The sequence below is a fragment of the Kogia breviceps genome, chromosome 8 (assembly GCF_026419965.1).
Source record: "Kogia breviceps isolate mKogBre1 chromosome 8, mKogBre1 haplotype 1, whole genome shotgun sequence".
In the NCBI taxonomy this organism is placed as follows: domain Eukaryota; kingdom Metazoa; phylum Chordata; class Mammalia; order Artiodactyla; family Physeteridae; genus Kogia; species Kogia breviceps.
Genome location: NC_081317.1, coordinates 13693865 through 13709591, shown reverse-complemented (window position 1 = coordinate 13709591; position 15727 = coordinate 13693865). Strand labels below are relative to the sequence as shown.

At 38.9% G+C, this 15727-nt stretch overlaps 1 protein-coding gene across 4 annotated transcripts in view; it reads right to left on the bottom strand.

The window, feature by feature from the left end:
- The window catches only part of FBXW2 (F-box and WD repeat domain containing 2), a 33735-nt gene that overhangs the window by 14248 nt on the left and 3760 nt on the right, over positions 1–15727 (bottom strand). For 2 of the 4 annotated variants that reach the window (XM_067040868.1, XM_059073108.2), the window contains exons 3-5: positions 13497–13914; positions 4551–4745; positions 2374–2507 (exon numbers count right to left, since the gene is read on the bottom strand). In XM_067040868.1, the coding sequence (XP_066896969.1) occupies positions 2374–2507; positions 4551–4745; positions 13497–13599 (432 nt within the window). In that variant the 5' untranslated portion in view covers positions 13600–13914. Of the gene's footprint in view, positions 1–2373; positions 2508–4550; positions 4746–13496; positions 14007–15727 lie in introns of all 4 variants that reach the window. The other 2 variants (XM_059073107.2, XM_059073105.2) reach the window with 1 other exon arrangement.

The window sequence follows — 15727 nt, the reverse complement described above, 5'->3', positions numbered from 1 at the left end:
ACATATGGCAAGATTTCATTCTTTTTTTACGGCTAAATAGTATTTCAATACATATACCCCTTCATCCATCTATGGACACTTTGGTTGTTTCCATATCTTGGCTATTGTATTATAACGCTGCACTGAACATGGGGGTGCATGTTTCTTTCTGAGTTAGTGTTTTCAATTTCTTTGGATAAATACCCAGAAGCAGAATTGCTGGATCATGTGTAAGTTCTATTTTTCATCCTTTGAGGAACTTCCGAACTGTTTTCCATAGTGGCTGCATCAATTTACATTCCCCTAAAAGTGAACAAAGGTTCCCTTTTCTCCACAATCTCACGAACACTTGTTATTTGTCTTTTTGATAACAGTCATTCTAACTAGTATGACATGATATCTCACTGTGGGTTTTTTCCCCCTAATATTTATTTATTTAGTTGGCTGTGCTGGGTCTTAGTTGTGGCATGTGGGATCTTCATTGCCACATGTGGGATCTCTGTTGCAGCATGTGGGATCTTTTTTATAGTTGCAGCATGCAGGACCTAGTTCCCTGACCAGGGATCAAACCTGGACCTCCTGCATTGGGAGCGCAGAGTCTTAACCATTGGACCACCATGGAAGTCCCTCATTGTGGTTTTGATTTGCAGTTCCCTGATGATTAATTATGTTAAACATCTTTTCATTTACTTGTTAGTTGTTGTTTTCATTTATCATCTGTATGTCTTCTTTGGAAAAATGTTCAGATCTTCTGCCCATTTTTTAATCAGATTGTTTGCTTTTTGCTATTGAGTTGTAGGAGTTACTTATCTATTTTGGATATTAGCCCCAATCTGATATTTAATTTGCAAATATTTTCTCCCATTCAGTAGGTTACCTCTTAATTTTGTTAAGTTTCTTTTGCTGTGCAGAAGCTTTTTAGTATGGTGTAGTCCCACTTATTTATTTTTGCTTTTGTTGCTTTTGGTGTCAGATTCAAAAAATCATTGCCAAAATCTATGTGAAGATGCTTACTATGTCTTCTTCTAGTCTTAAGTTTTATGATTTCAGGTGTTAAGAAGTTCAAATCTTTACTCAATTTTGAGTTAATTTTTATGTATGGTGTAAGACAGTGGTTGAGTTTCATTCTTTTGTATGTGGCTGTTCAGTTTTCCCAACACCATTTATTGAAGAGACTGCCCTTTCCCCATTGTATATTCTTGGCTCCTTTGTCATAAATGAATTGACCATATATACGTGGGTTTATTTCTGGGCTATCTATTCTGTTCCGCCAATACCATAGTTTTAACTACTATATCTTTATCATATAGTTTGAAAGCATGATGCCTTCAGCTTTGTGCTTTTTCAAGATTGCTTTGGCTTTTTGAGTTTTTTTGTGGTTCCATACAAATTTTAGGATTATTTGTCTTATTTCCTTGAAAAATGCCATTGGAATTTTGATAGGGATTGCACTGAATCTGTAGATTGCTTTGGGTAGTATGGACATTTGAACAATACCGATTGTTCCAATCCATGAGCACGAAATACCTTTCCATTTATTTGTGTCTACTTCAATTCCCTTCATTAATGCCTTGCAGTTTTCAATATACAGGTCTTTCTGTTATGTACTGGTTAAACTTATTCCTAGGTATTTTATTCTTTTTGATGCAACTGTAAATGGGACTGTTTTATTTCTCTTTCTGATAGTTCATTATTAGTGTACAGAAAGGCAACAGATTTTTGTGTACAGATTTTACATCTTGCAACTTTACACGTAGTTTACAAGTTCTAACAGTTTTCTGGTGGAGTCATCAAAATATCATGCATCTGCAAATACTGACAGTTTTACCTCTTCCTTTCCAACATGGATCCCTTTTTTTCCCTTTTCTGCTCTGTCTAGGACTTTCAATTATATGTTGAATAAAAATGGCTAGAAACCAGCACAATGTTCTTTTAAAAAGACTGTCCATTTTTCTTCCACTTCTTGCAAGCATTTTCTTTTTTAAAATGAAAATTACTTTTCTGATTTAAAAATATGCTTATCCTAAAGGGGAAAAAGTACTCAATTCCACAAGAAATAATCATCTTGAACATTTTAGTGCAAAAACACATTTAGAAACTGTCGTCCTACTCTACATAGTTTTTTGTATGTAACTTGTTTTATTTGCTCCCCCTACCCACCTAATATATTGTGGGCATCTTTCCATGTCCATAAGTCACTCATTCATTAAACTATTTACTGAGTGTCTTTTACATGCTGGTCACTGTTATACACCATCATGCTTTGTGGTTGTATCTATCCCATCTTATAACTCAGCTACCACTCATGAGGCAGCATCTACCATCCTGCATCCCATCCAGCTCCCCCACCCTCAGCAAGACTGATGTCAACACTTCTTCTGTGAGTCTTCCTACCTTGGTGACCCATTCTGTGTGCCCGGTGAGTGTGTTCAGGCATGTCCCGGCAGATAAAGCCCATACTTTCACAGTGAAGTCTGCAGAGCCGCTCACCAAGATGTCCAGTTCATCATTGTAGTCAACGCTAAACACTAGTATATACAACACACACAAAGTTAAAATACGCCTTTGCCTGTGGGTCTTTCATAGTAGAGTTCAATTACATTTACTCTCCCTAGCTGCCCAACTGTATAATTTCTCAACCAGAACTACTGTAGGAATGATGCTTTCTCAACTAGCAATTTTATGCTAAAAAATATATCCATTTCAAAATTCTTGTTATTATCATAGCTTGTAATTCTAAGGATGAAAAGGTCCTGGAATAGTACAATCTCTTATACTTGTACTAGGTTCAGAGTGAGAGGTAAACCAGTGTGGGAAATAATGGCATTTCTTCTCAGGACTGCCTGCCTGATACTACACATAACTTATCTAGCCTATGCAGGAAAAACAGAACATAGGTGGACCTATTCATATTTGTACTATTTACTGCAGTAAGGTAAAATGTTAAGAGTATAAGCTGCAAAACAGTACCCATACTCAAGAAAAGCCAGTGTAATGAGAAAAACAAAAGATCTTAAAGGTCAGACTGAGCCATTCTCTCAAACTGTCTGATTTTCTTTAGAGCTCTATCCCCAGCACCTAAAACAGTGCCTGAGTATAGCAAGTACTCAAATATTTGTTTTTAAATGCCTGCCAAGCTCTAAAGGAACACTGGGGACCCAGAGATGAAGACACCGCTCTTTTCTTTAAGGAACTCAGACTAAGTGAGGGGTGGAAGAGGAAGTCAAAAAAAAAAAAAAAAATAAATGTTTACCTCTTGCTAGGGAAACACCAAGGAGAATGACTAACTCTGCCCAGGGGTATCAGGGAGGACTTCAGGGAAGAGGTGATATTGGAGATGGGCCCTGAAGGATGAGTAGAATTTATCAAGAAAGAGAATACTGCAGGTAGAGGGAACAGCAAAGGCATGGAGTTAGGTAAAGCCACAGCAATGTCCAGGGAACAGCAAGAGGAAATTTTTTCGAACAGGGCTCTCAAAGTTGACCAGGTATAAAATCACCTGGAAGTCAATGTACAACCCTGGACACTGTGGAACATTACACTCAGTTTGATATATAAGTTCCATGTTAAATCATATATCTTCAAAATATTAATTTCTACAATAAACAAGTGGTAGCAGAGAAGACTGAAGAAAAATGTACAGGATGACAAACAAAATGGGGGGGGACTTGGGTTTTTGCCATAAAACAGCTAGGTTTACATTACAGAATTACTGAGTACCAGGTACGGTGCAAGGAATTCAGGACCTAAGCGTGAATAAGACAGGCAGGACCCCTGTCCTTCTGGAGCTGACAGGTTGGTGGGGAAACAAGGTTATCATACGTACTTGTATTGATATAAGTGTTACACATGTATTGGGAAACGTACAGCAGAGAAACTCAACCTGTTTAGGGAGTCCAGGAAGGCTGCTCATAAGTGTCTCAGGAGCATAGACTATGATTCTCAGGGGCTAATGCAGTGGGTAAAGGGCAGAAAGGAAGAAGGGAGCAGCTGCACAAGAGGCTGGGAACTACATCAACATGATTTCTGCACAGAGCTCCAAAATACGATGAAGCAGAGGGAGAAGCACAGCTCTGAAGGTTATGTTCAAATGACCAGTTTTTTACAAACTAAGGCTGCTGTAAAATTATTGTCAACCAAGCTCCAATTTGATGTAATCTGTATAGTCACTCCAAGTGATTTCCAGTCCTAATTCTACAAATAAAGTGGACTGATTTTACAAGTGTAGCACTTACTCGATTTGGAGGTATGGAATCCGATCAAAACAGGGGAGGCTGACTGTTCAATAGGATATAAATGAAACAGGGGAAAAGAAGAACTGCCTCTCCTAGCATAAAGGTATAAAGGACATAAGAGTTAAAAAATGGGCCAAGGAAAAGCAAAATTAGGGGGAAAAGTCCAAAAAAGAATAACTTGAATAAAGGGATTAACTGTAGTGACTGAGAAAGAAACTGGGAGAAAGACAGGTTAAGTTAAAAAACAAAACCAAAAAAGGGATCACATTCTTGGCTCCTGGCTTTAAGGAATGAGGGTAAAGTAGCTGTTGAAACCCTTGAAGAAAGGCAACCCACCCGCCCCCGTGTGCCCCCGGAAGTGCTGGGTCCTGGCTCCGGAACTCCATTCCCAGCAGGCCACAGTGTTGTCAAAGGAGCCTGTCACAAGCTTCTGCTCATCAAACTTCACCACTGCACACGTGTGGGTCTGGATGCCATAAACACACTGCCCTGTGCTCACATCCCATAGTTTTGCAGACAAGTCATCTGACCCTTCAAGAGAAAAACAAGGAGGTTAGTAAGAAAACAAACACTAAAGAAGGAAAATCAATTCCCCAAACCATGGTATTCTTAAAGGAGAAGCTTAACAGTCACCTCCTCTAGCACTCTCACTTAACAGCTGGGAAAACCAAAGCATGCAGACAGTGACACAACTTGCTCTGGGTCACCAGAATACTGTTAACAGCCCTGGGACTGAATCCAAGCCTTTTGGTTTAGTCCTTTTCCCTTAACTTTCCAGGTTATAGCATGGTGTTAGACTAAAGCACCCCTTGCTTCCACTTGTAAATTTTCCCAAATCTTTGGCTATCATGAGCTCTCTGATTTAAGCTTAAAATGGTGGGTACCACCTACGACTGGATGTGTACACTTGCATGCCTGTCCAATACCCAACAATTCTGAACAAATAAAGAATGTTGAACAGTAAAGTTGTCTGCTGGAACATGTTCTACTCTAAGGCAAATCATAGTAAGCCTCCAATCGCTGGTTAACTTCTGCAAAGGCTAACTGCTAATTTCTTGAGCCATCTTGAAATATGTGAAGGAACTTCAAAGAAAACTAGACATAAATGATTCTCAGACGTTCACAACAACTCAACAAAAAGCTTGTAAAGCCTCTTAAGATTCTGCAGAAAAGAGGGTAGGTTTTACTTCTGCCTCTGATGAAAATATTATTCTGATTATGGTGACAATTCAGGACTTTGTCTTAATCACATTTAAAATCCTAACGATGAACTCATGTCTCACAATTTACCTGTATAAAAGTAAGAATAAGAATTGACAGGGCTTCCCTGGTGGCGCAGTGGCTGAGAGTCCGCCTGCCGATGCAGGGGACACGGGTTTGTGCCCTGGTCCGGGAAGATCCCACATGCCACGGAACGGCTAGGCCCATGAGCCATGGCTGCTGAGCCTGCGCTCCGCAACGGGAGAGGCCACAACGAGAGGCCCGCGTACCGAAAAAATTTTAAAAAGACCAAGAGGGAATTCCCTGGCGGTCCGGTGGTTAGGACTCTCTGCACTTCCACTGAGGGGGGAACAGGTTTGATCCCTCATCAGGGAGCTAAGATCCTGCATGCTGCACAGCACAGCCAAAAAAAAAAAAAAAAAAAAAAAAAAAGAACTGACAAAAAAACATTCTGAAGCTACAAAAATGTAGTCCCTGCAATAAGGACATGGTATCTTGGAAAAGCACCAACTGATCAATTTTCTAAAAGCTTAAATGACTAAATAAAGTTAGCCACAATGCCACCTTTAACAGTTGATCAAGAGCCACTGTTTCAGACAATGGAAAAATAGCTATCAGTTATGAAAGAGGCAGAGTATGAATTTCAACTGGGGCAAACCCTATGAGAGCATACTGAAATGAAGACTATATTTGTTATTATTTTACTATTTAAGGATTCAGTTTCCCTCTCTATAAAATGAAAGACGAGATTTGGCTGGTGGTTCTCAATGGGCATATGAGGCATCAGAATCATCTGCGGAGCTTTATCAAAACACACGTGCAGGGCCCTATCTTCAGAGATTCTAACTTAGAACATCTGAGGTAGGATCTAATTACTGTAAAAGCTTGCCAGGTGATTCTAATGTATTAGCAATGCATTGAGAACCAATGATCTAGAACAATACCGTCCAATAGAAATATAAGGCAAGACACATACACAATTTAAATTTTTCTAATATCTACTTTAAAAAGTACAAAAAAAGGGGGACTTCCCTGGTGGCACAGTGGTTAAGAATCTGCCTGCCAATGCAGGGGACATGGGTTCGAGCCCTGCTCTGGGAAGATCCCACATGGTGCAGAGCAGCTAAGCCTGTGCGCCACAACTACTGAGCCTGCACTCTAGAGCCCGCAAGCCAAAACTACTGAGCCCACATGCCACAACTACTGAAACCTGTGAGCCTAGAGCCCATGCTCTGCAACAAGAGAAGCCACCGAATGAGAAGCCCACACATCGCAATGAAGAGTAGCCCCCGCTCGCCACAACTAGAGAAAGCCCACGCGCAGCAATGAAGACCCAACGCAGCCAAAAATAAATAAATTTATTTTAAAAAGTACAAAACAGGGAAAATAATTTAATATTTTTAACTCAGTATGCCAAAAATATTATCATCTAACATGTAATCAATATACAAATTAATGAAATAGTTTACATTCTAAGTCTTCAAAATCCAGTGAGTACTTCCTATTTCACATCTCAGTTTGAACTAGCCGTATCTCAAGCGCTCAAAAGCCATACGTGTTGAGTGGCTACCACACTGGACAGCACAGGTCTAGATAATCTTTAAGGTCCTCTCAGCTTTTTGGTCCAGTCAGCACTTTGTGACTATATTTCTAGGAAGCAAAGCAGGAAAATAAATCATTTCAGAGCCTATCTGAGCTTGGTTCTGATTTATTGCCAGTGTTCAGCCAGGGTCTCAATCATTCATTCATTCAACGCATATTTAGAGAACTTGTGTGTCAGGCAGGGCTCTTGCTCTATGTTGCTTAGTCTTCCTAGGAAGACAAAAAGGCTAAACAAACAATAATAATTCAGTACAATAAGCCCATAGCAAATACAAGGGGGGGATAAAAGGAGAAAGCACCCCAGATGAAGCTCTGCTGAGTTTACAATTGTGCTCCTCAACATCGAGGTGTTCCACGAACACGCCTCAGGAGATGGAGCGACTGACTCCACAGCTATATCCTCTGCTCTGCTGTTAAGCTGGGCTGTGGTGTAGGACTGTTGGAAGAAGGAATTTCATGGCTTAAAAAAACCCCCAAACTTTCAGGTATTAACTAGTTGAAATCTAAAGGATGAATAAACTAATCAGCACCCTCTCCCCAACCGAAAAAAGCAGTATATGCCAGAGCTCAGCCAAAATTTCTGTGAAAGACTAGACAGTAAATACACTAGGCTTTTTGAGTCCTAGAGTCTCTGTGGTAATTACTCCACTCTGCTGGATCCAGCCCCTGCAGTTCGTGGTTTACCAATCGCTGGGATTTAACTATTAAAGCACCTATTAAATATCTCTATATATTACATAAATATATGTGAATAGGCATTGGGGTCGACTCATAAAGAACTACTTGAATCCATTCTAAAAACTACCAAGGAATTATTTACAATGCTTGTCAAAATGCATTGCCTAAAACATGGACACTGATAACAGTTCGGTATGACTGGGAAATAGGGGCAAGGTCAGGCTGCAGAACTCGGTCAAGAGAATGTTTAACTATGACCTTATCTGCATTTCTGAAAGATCACTATGGCTGCATCAAAGAAAATGGTTTGAAGGGGAGCAAAACTGGAAGCAGGAAGGCCAGTTATAAACTAGGAGGGAGGATAAAGAAAACGTGGCCTATACATACAAAGATTATTCAGCCTTAAGAAGGAAGGAAATTCTGACATACGTGACAACATGCAGGAACCATGGAGACATTATGCTAAGTGAAATTCAGTCAGTCACAAAAGAACAAACACTGTAAGATTCTACCCATGAGGTACCTAGAGTAGTCAAATTCAGAGACAGAAAGTAGAATGGTGGTTGCCAGGGGCTGCGGAGGAGGGAATAGGGTGTCAGTGATTAATGAGTAGTTTCAGTTTGGGAAGATGCTAAAAGTTCTGGAGATGGATGGTGGTGATGTCTGCACACAACGCACTTAAAATGGTTAAAATGATAAATCATATATACTTTACCACAATCTGATTAAAAAAAGGGAAGGAGATTATCTAAATTAATTATTTAAACTAGTTTATATATGAAAACATTAGGCCATTCAGGTTTATACCCTAATAAACATCAGAAAACAATCAGGTTGGGTAAAGAGGTTGTAAATGATACAGTGTAGAGGAAAGTGAAAGGGGACTAAATGTAGACTATTTTTCATTATATAAAAGGGGGAAAAAGCCCTCTCAATTCAGAAAACAGGGTGAAAACAATCTTTGCTATAAAAATTACAGAGATGGGTAATGTAACAAAAGTAAGCAGAAAAATGAGCCGTAACCCAAATAGAGTAAGCTATCTTATCAAGTTAAGTTTAAATATTTAACTGGTAGAATCAGATCTCAGCTCTCAAACCACCCCTCTGAGTTATTTGACTCTGTTAACCAACTGAATAAACATTTACCAGTGCCTCTCCAAGTCAGGCAACTTTCATTCTCCTTCTTGAAACTCTCTTCACTACCCTTGTTTCTTTACTGCTCCCCTTTCTCTGAGTACACACTCAAAGGATCCCCCCTATGCTCTATCGTCTCCTCTCTCCATCTCCTTTTAAAATGTCACTCACCGCAATAGCTGTGATGTGACTAACTCCTAAATCATCCTCTCTAGCCCTGAGCTCTCTCCAAAGCTCTCACCCCGCATTTCCAGATACCGTGGGAATCTCCACTTAGACATCCAACCGAACTCAGTTCATCCCAAACTGAATTCCATCTATCCTCTTGAATTTATCCTTTCATTTTCTATTCTTTTACTACTACTACTATCTTCCCAGTTATACACGCAGCTAGAAGCCTTCAGCCATTTTTGAAATCTCCCTATTCCTTACCACATACCCAATTCATTGCCAAATCCTGTCAATTCTATTGCAATAGCTGCTCTTCTCTGCAACTGCTACTTTTAAAGATCTCTACCCTTACTATCCTGTATCGAGACCAATTTAAGCTCATCTAAACTGCAAGACTAGTAATTTAAATTGGAAGCACAAGATGTGTCTATGTCAAAGGGTATCAAAAGAATTAGTATCATCTCCTAGGGGGAACACTTCAGAAATTTCTAGGGTGGCTTCTCTGTCACAGTGAGAGGACATTACTGGCATCTACTGGGCAGAGTCCAGGAATGCTGGACATCCTGCAATGTTTGCAGAGCACAAAAAGAATGTGTATTCTGTTTGACATTCCATAAGGTTCTGCCAGATATTTGTAAGTGAAAATCTTAGTTATCTGACTGAGCCTAAAATCTGTTTTACAAAGAGTATTAGCAGTTTAACTGTATACCTAATTTTCTATGAGTGTAACTACCAGATAAATTGAGGAAAGACGTACTTTCCTGGGAACTCTGCTAAGAATCTTTCACCATTTGAAAAGATGGCGTCACAGATGGTATCTGTGACACGAACACAACATTCTACATTCACAGCTGTCATGTTCACAATAGTACACATAGGTGTAAACATCTGATTACTTTACCACCTTCTAAGCCATGCTTGAGCACGTGTTCAATATGTATTACTTTAAATCACAGTCCTCTTATTTCTCCTCTGGATCAAAGTTTGGGTATTATATTGATTTTTTAAATGTGTAATTATAGATAAGTTACTTCCATGATTTTTACTTCATGATAGAATACTGTAAAATATGTCATCAAAAGAGGACCTGGGTCTGACAGAAACAAGAAACACTAGTTTATCTGAAATGGAAAGCTCTGAACTCGGCCCTTTTTCTGCTCAAAAATCTTTCATAGTTTATAGAAAACTGTCCAAATACATGTTCCTGGCATTCCAGGCTTGTGAAAACACAGCCCAAGCCTATATCTTCAGATTATACTCTAGGAGTCTCTCCCTAATTATATTCTAAGATTTCAGCCAATATGGGTTTTCTTTATTTTCACCCTCCATGCTTGGCCCTCTCGAACGCTGATATTCCTATTGGAAAGCCCTGTGTATCTCAACTCTCCAAAAATCGATACATTCTTCAAGACCCAACATAAACACTGCTCTACTTTCCCAAATGGAAGAAATCATTCCTTCTTCTGAACAACTATATAATTTTATTCCCTCATACAATTCAATAGTATCACTGTTTTGGTTGGTCTCTCTTTTAATTAAGATATAATTGACATACCACATTATATTAATTCCAGGTGTGTAATGTAATGATTTGATATACGTATATACTGTGAAATGTTCATCACAGTAAGCCTAGTTAAACATATCATTTGATCGTACCTCTTTTATAGCTCTCGTTTTTCCCATTCGACTATAAGCCAGAGGTCACAATACAGCCACTTACAGGTTGAATATGACCCAAACACAATATTTTAAAATTCTGAATAATACTTAAAAATTAATACTTTTTAAAAAACAAGGATATTTCACAAAAATTTAGACTTGGGGCTTCTCTTGAAAAGTCAGATCTGACAACTCTGAGCCTGAATCCCACATGGCAATAGTTTACTACGGTGGAGCAGCAGCTGTCCACTTCAGTGTTTTTTTATTAGCCACAGTTCACACGGAGACTTTTACTTAATCAGGTTACCTTCCTGATCCCAGTGTGTACATTCTCTGAGGAAAGAACTGCTCTAATTCAGCTATGCATGCCCTCACACAGTCTGTCACACAGTAGGCATTTTATAAATAAATACCTACTGAACAGCACAAAGCACAGCAGTTTCCTTTCTTACCATTTCAGAAATAAGCAGAATAACTACCTCATTCAATCCATACCATGTTAATTTTTAGCATTATCGATCTTTTTGGTAATACTGTTTTATTGCTTGCTTAAGGGCTAAACTGAGAGTCACTGTAAATTTATTGCCAAATTCAGAATTTCCCAATTCAACCACAGTGAAAACACAAGCTCTTAGGTAACCAAGTGATACAGACACACGTTTAATTCTATTAACAAGTACTTCTCACTAGTAACAGTCCCAGGAATGCTGCTTTAAACTAATGCTTTGGATCATTTTCAATAAACAAAGCATAATTTTCCATATGCAAACCTGGTGAGTTTAATCATACTAAAAGTAACATAGCATATAGACCCACCTGGAGAATAATCTTAAAATGCAGGGTTGGGTCCACAGTTATCTGCAGATATTAACTGTCCAGGTAGTTAAGGAATTCAGTGAAGGTATTCCATTTACTTCTGTGCCAAGTAACAGGTTTTATGGCATTTTAAATGCGAAGTTTAACAAGAAGTTAAAAAAAAAAAAAAAAAAAAAAACCACGCTGGAATTGGTTCTGCCAGTATTGACCCAAGTGTGAATAAATGCCAAGCTCAAAGGCAATATGGCATCTTAATCTTTAAAAAAAAATTAGCCACCGGTGATCATGACGTGAAAAGGATATTGAAAAGCCATCACCACAGCTGGGAAAGTACATCAAAGTATAAAAGAACAGATGATGCTGTTCCAGTAATCAGGCTTTTTATAGGACAGGGAAAATAATGTAAGCACGGAGTAATTTCAGGACGGCAAACAAACAAAACCATGAAATGCCTTAAATTTAATGTTTATTTCATAAAACTGACAAAGTGTCTAGCATTTCAGAGACTGTCACCACGTGAGAAAATGTACATCCTCAATGAATAAAGAAACGCCATTTAAAAACAATATTGAGGGGCTTCCCTGGTGGCGCAGTGGTTGAGAGTCTGCCTGCCGATGCAGGGGACACAGGTTCGTGCCCCGGTCCGGGAAGATCCCACATGCCGCAGAGCGCCTGGGCCCGTGAGCCATGGCCGCTGAGCCTGTGCTCCGCAACGGGAGAGGCCACAACAGTGAGAGGCCCGTGTACCGAAAAAATAAATAAATAAATAAAAATTTAAAAAAATTAAAAAAATTAAAAAAAAACAATATTGAGAAATCATACCTCTCTTAATTATTAAAAATATTAAAACTGAGTCTGGTAGGACTCTGTGGGAGAAGCAGGTTACTTTAGACTTTGCTGTGGGCACAGCATCAATCCAATATATCTGGAAACGACACTTAAGAGGAGCTAGAAAATCATTCATACGTCTGGATCTGGTGATTCTACTCTGAGGCTTCTGCCCCAAATACATAATTCAAGGGGAAAAATAATGCAAACAAAAATATTCTTAAAAATAGAAACAACCTGAATATGCATAATATGGAAACTGCTAAATAATTATGATATATTTACACAAAGGAACAATATATACTATTAAAAATGACAACTCTGTAATTTAGGTAATACTCAAGTGTTTATTAGAAATCATCCTGGATGATTTCTAATCATCCAGAACATGGAATATCCCTATACTACATATATTATATACGATGGAAGTGAATAGGCATTGCTATCATTAAGAACTGCCTAGAGCCATTCTAAACTTTGCTTGAGAATTATTTACAACACCCATCAAAATGTATTGCCTAAAACATAGGCATTAATTGTAATCACAGGTAGAAACACATGCCATTATAATTGGAAGATACACATAATTCTAATTTTAATGATTACATTTGTTATAAAAAGTTACCTAACTACTTGCTTAGTTTTAAAATGCCCAACTGCCTTCATTCCATGCCCAAACTCTTCTAATTCTTCTCACCACAGGATCTTAGAGCAAGAGAGAAATATCTCCTTTTCCATATTTTACAGACAAGGGAACAAACACAGAGAGGTTACATAATTCTTCCAAAATGACTTATTTGCTAGGACTAGACAGCAACTTTTCTACTGTTTCTTCCTCTAAAATCATAGCTGATAGGGAAAAAAAAAAAAAAAACCCAACATGGAGGACTGTATATGGAAGAAAAGCACAGAAACAAGTAGAGCTTTCTGACACACATCACGTTTAAAAAAATGTCTGGAGCTTTCCTCTCATAAAATTTTATAAAAATAATTGTCTTCTCAGAGTGAAAAAGGATAAAGAGGAGAAAAACCAGTCAGGGATGGAGGGATAATGCCATTATAGATATCTTATATAATTAACAATTGCCATTCTCAAGCCTGAGGAGTATTTTTTTCTGTTTGTAAGATTACACTCTATGAAATGCAAAAAAAGGTTCCAGGCTCTCTTACCTGTACAGAGGAGTCCATCTTTGTAGTAAAGTGCATACACTCTGGCACTGTGTCCAATTAATGATGAGGTCTCAAAGGCTTCATGGTCCTCCAGTTGCTTCATTCTCAAAATAGCCTTCAAATAAACCTTCTTCCAGTGCAAAGCGTCCTGAACAGAATCATCTATCTGCCAGCCCAAATTTTTACAGGCAGTCTGCCACACCTCTGTACAGGCACTTATCACCTTATTCCACTGTTTAGAGACGAGGCAGCATGTGAGTAAAGTCTGAGGATCGAGCCATTTTAACAAATAAAAACTGAGCTCCAGGGGAAGGAGTTTGAGGAAGTCCCGCTTGAGGAGAGTCTCCAGGTTATTGGAGAGATGCCTGAGCTGGACTGCCCCACTCAGACTAATCAGGTGATCCAGAGTTTCATTTTTCTGCAAGTCCGTCAGAGAAAGAAATGTAACAGAAATGTTATCAAGCCATGTCTCAAAGTCCTTTCTCTCCATAAGGTTATGGAAAAATTTACCTGTGGCACATCAAAATATTGTATTAGTTCTGCTCAAAATGACCGTTCAAGCAAGACTGCTAACAAATGAAGTATTAAAAATTAGTGTAAAAAACTTGGCATCACAACATTATGCTTAGTTACATTACAACTTTACAGTTAATACACTGTATTTATCTGAAAATTTTCCATGCACACAAAAGAAGATACATTTGTGAAATTATACTTTAACAAATCATGACCTCCAAAACATAACTCAATGAAATTTATGCTGGTGTGTGCGTGATTTGCTCCTTTTGAAGTCTAGCACATGCTACATGCATCTTCACAGTAAAAGATTTACAGAGTATTCATTCCTCATGAAACAGCGTATTCTATACAATGGAACTCCCATCAAAACCATCATAATACCATTTCCTTAATACACTCTATTTCGGCACTAAAATCATAAAAATAAGCACAAGGATGTGACAACCAGAAAGCAAGTCTCCGAAGCAGTAATTTGAGACATTGGTCATCATGCTAGGTACAACATGACCTGTTACTAGAATCACAGAACTGACTACTGGCTTTTGCAATAGATGTTGAGGCAAAAAGGTTTGGGGAAGAAAAATAAGCAGGTGCAGTAAGTTATACGGCTCATGTATTCTGGTTCTTCCACTTCCTTTATGGCACTGCCTGTTATAACGTGAATTACCAAAGGCCTTATCTGGCCTTACACAGTCTGTTTTTATAAGCCTCATAGGAGCTGGTGACAACTCTTAACCTCATGTACCCCAGAGAGCCATGAGGGTCCTGGAAGCCTGCACAAATAAGACAAATTAGTAACCTTGATGCTTAAAAAACACCCAAAGAAAGGGACCGTCATCTTCACTCTGCAGATGAGGAAGCTGCAGGTCAGAGAAGGTAAGTGATTTGCCTATAGCCAACAGAACAGACTGAAAGCCAGTGCTCTCAAGATCAGTACTCTTCTAAACACACCAAGTTGTCTCTCTCTGAAGCCAGCTACCACCAGGAGAACTGCAACCTGGCGATAGAATCTGGGAGCACCGAGCCTGATTATATACCACCTTCCCCTTTACGGCTAAAGACAACAACAAAAATTTTACAAGTATCCAGCAAAACATATTATGTCAAGGTGTCAACACACTCTTAACAACGGGGACTAAACTAACAGGAAGAGAACAAAAAATAAAGCAAATCACGTAAAAACCATCTTTCCCAAGATAGGCCATGTTGGTAGATATTAGTGCTGGGTGATGGGTACATGGAGGTTTTTTATTCTATTTTCATATGTTGAAACATTTCAATGATTAAAAAAAAGAATAAAAACTTTCCTTCTAATCTGATCACTCAGTTTCCCATCAGATTATCATACTAATTTTAAAACTTTATGTCCAAATTAAGGGCTTCCCTGGTGGCGCAGTGGTTATGAATCCACCTGCCAATGCAGGGGACAACGGTTCGAGCCCTGGTCCAGGAAGATCCCACATGCCACGGAGCAACTAAGCCTGTGCGCCACAACTACTGAGCCTGCGCTCCAGAGCCTGCGAGCCACAACTACTGAAGCCCATGTGCCTACTGAAGCCCATGTGCCTAGAGCCCATGCTCTGCAACGAGAAGCCACCGCAATGAGAAGCCCCCACTCGCCGCAACTAGAGAAAGCCTGCACGAAGCAAAGAAGACCCAATGCAGCCAAAGATAAATAAATAAAATAAATTAATTTTTTAAAAAAACCTTTA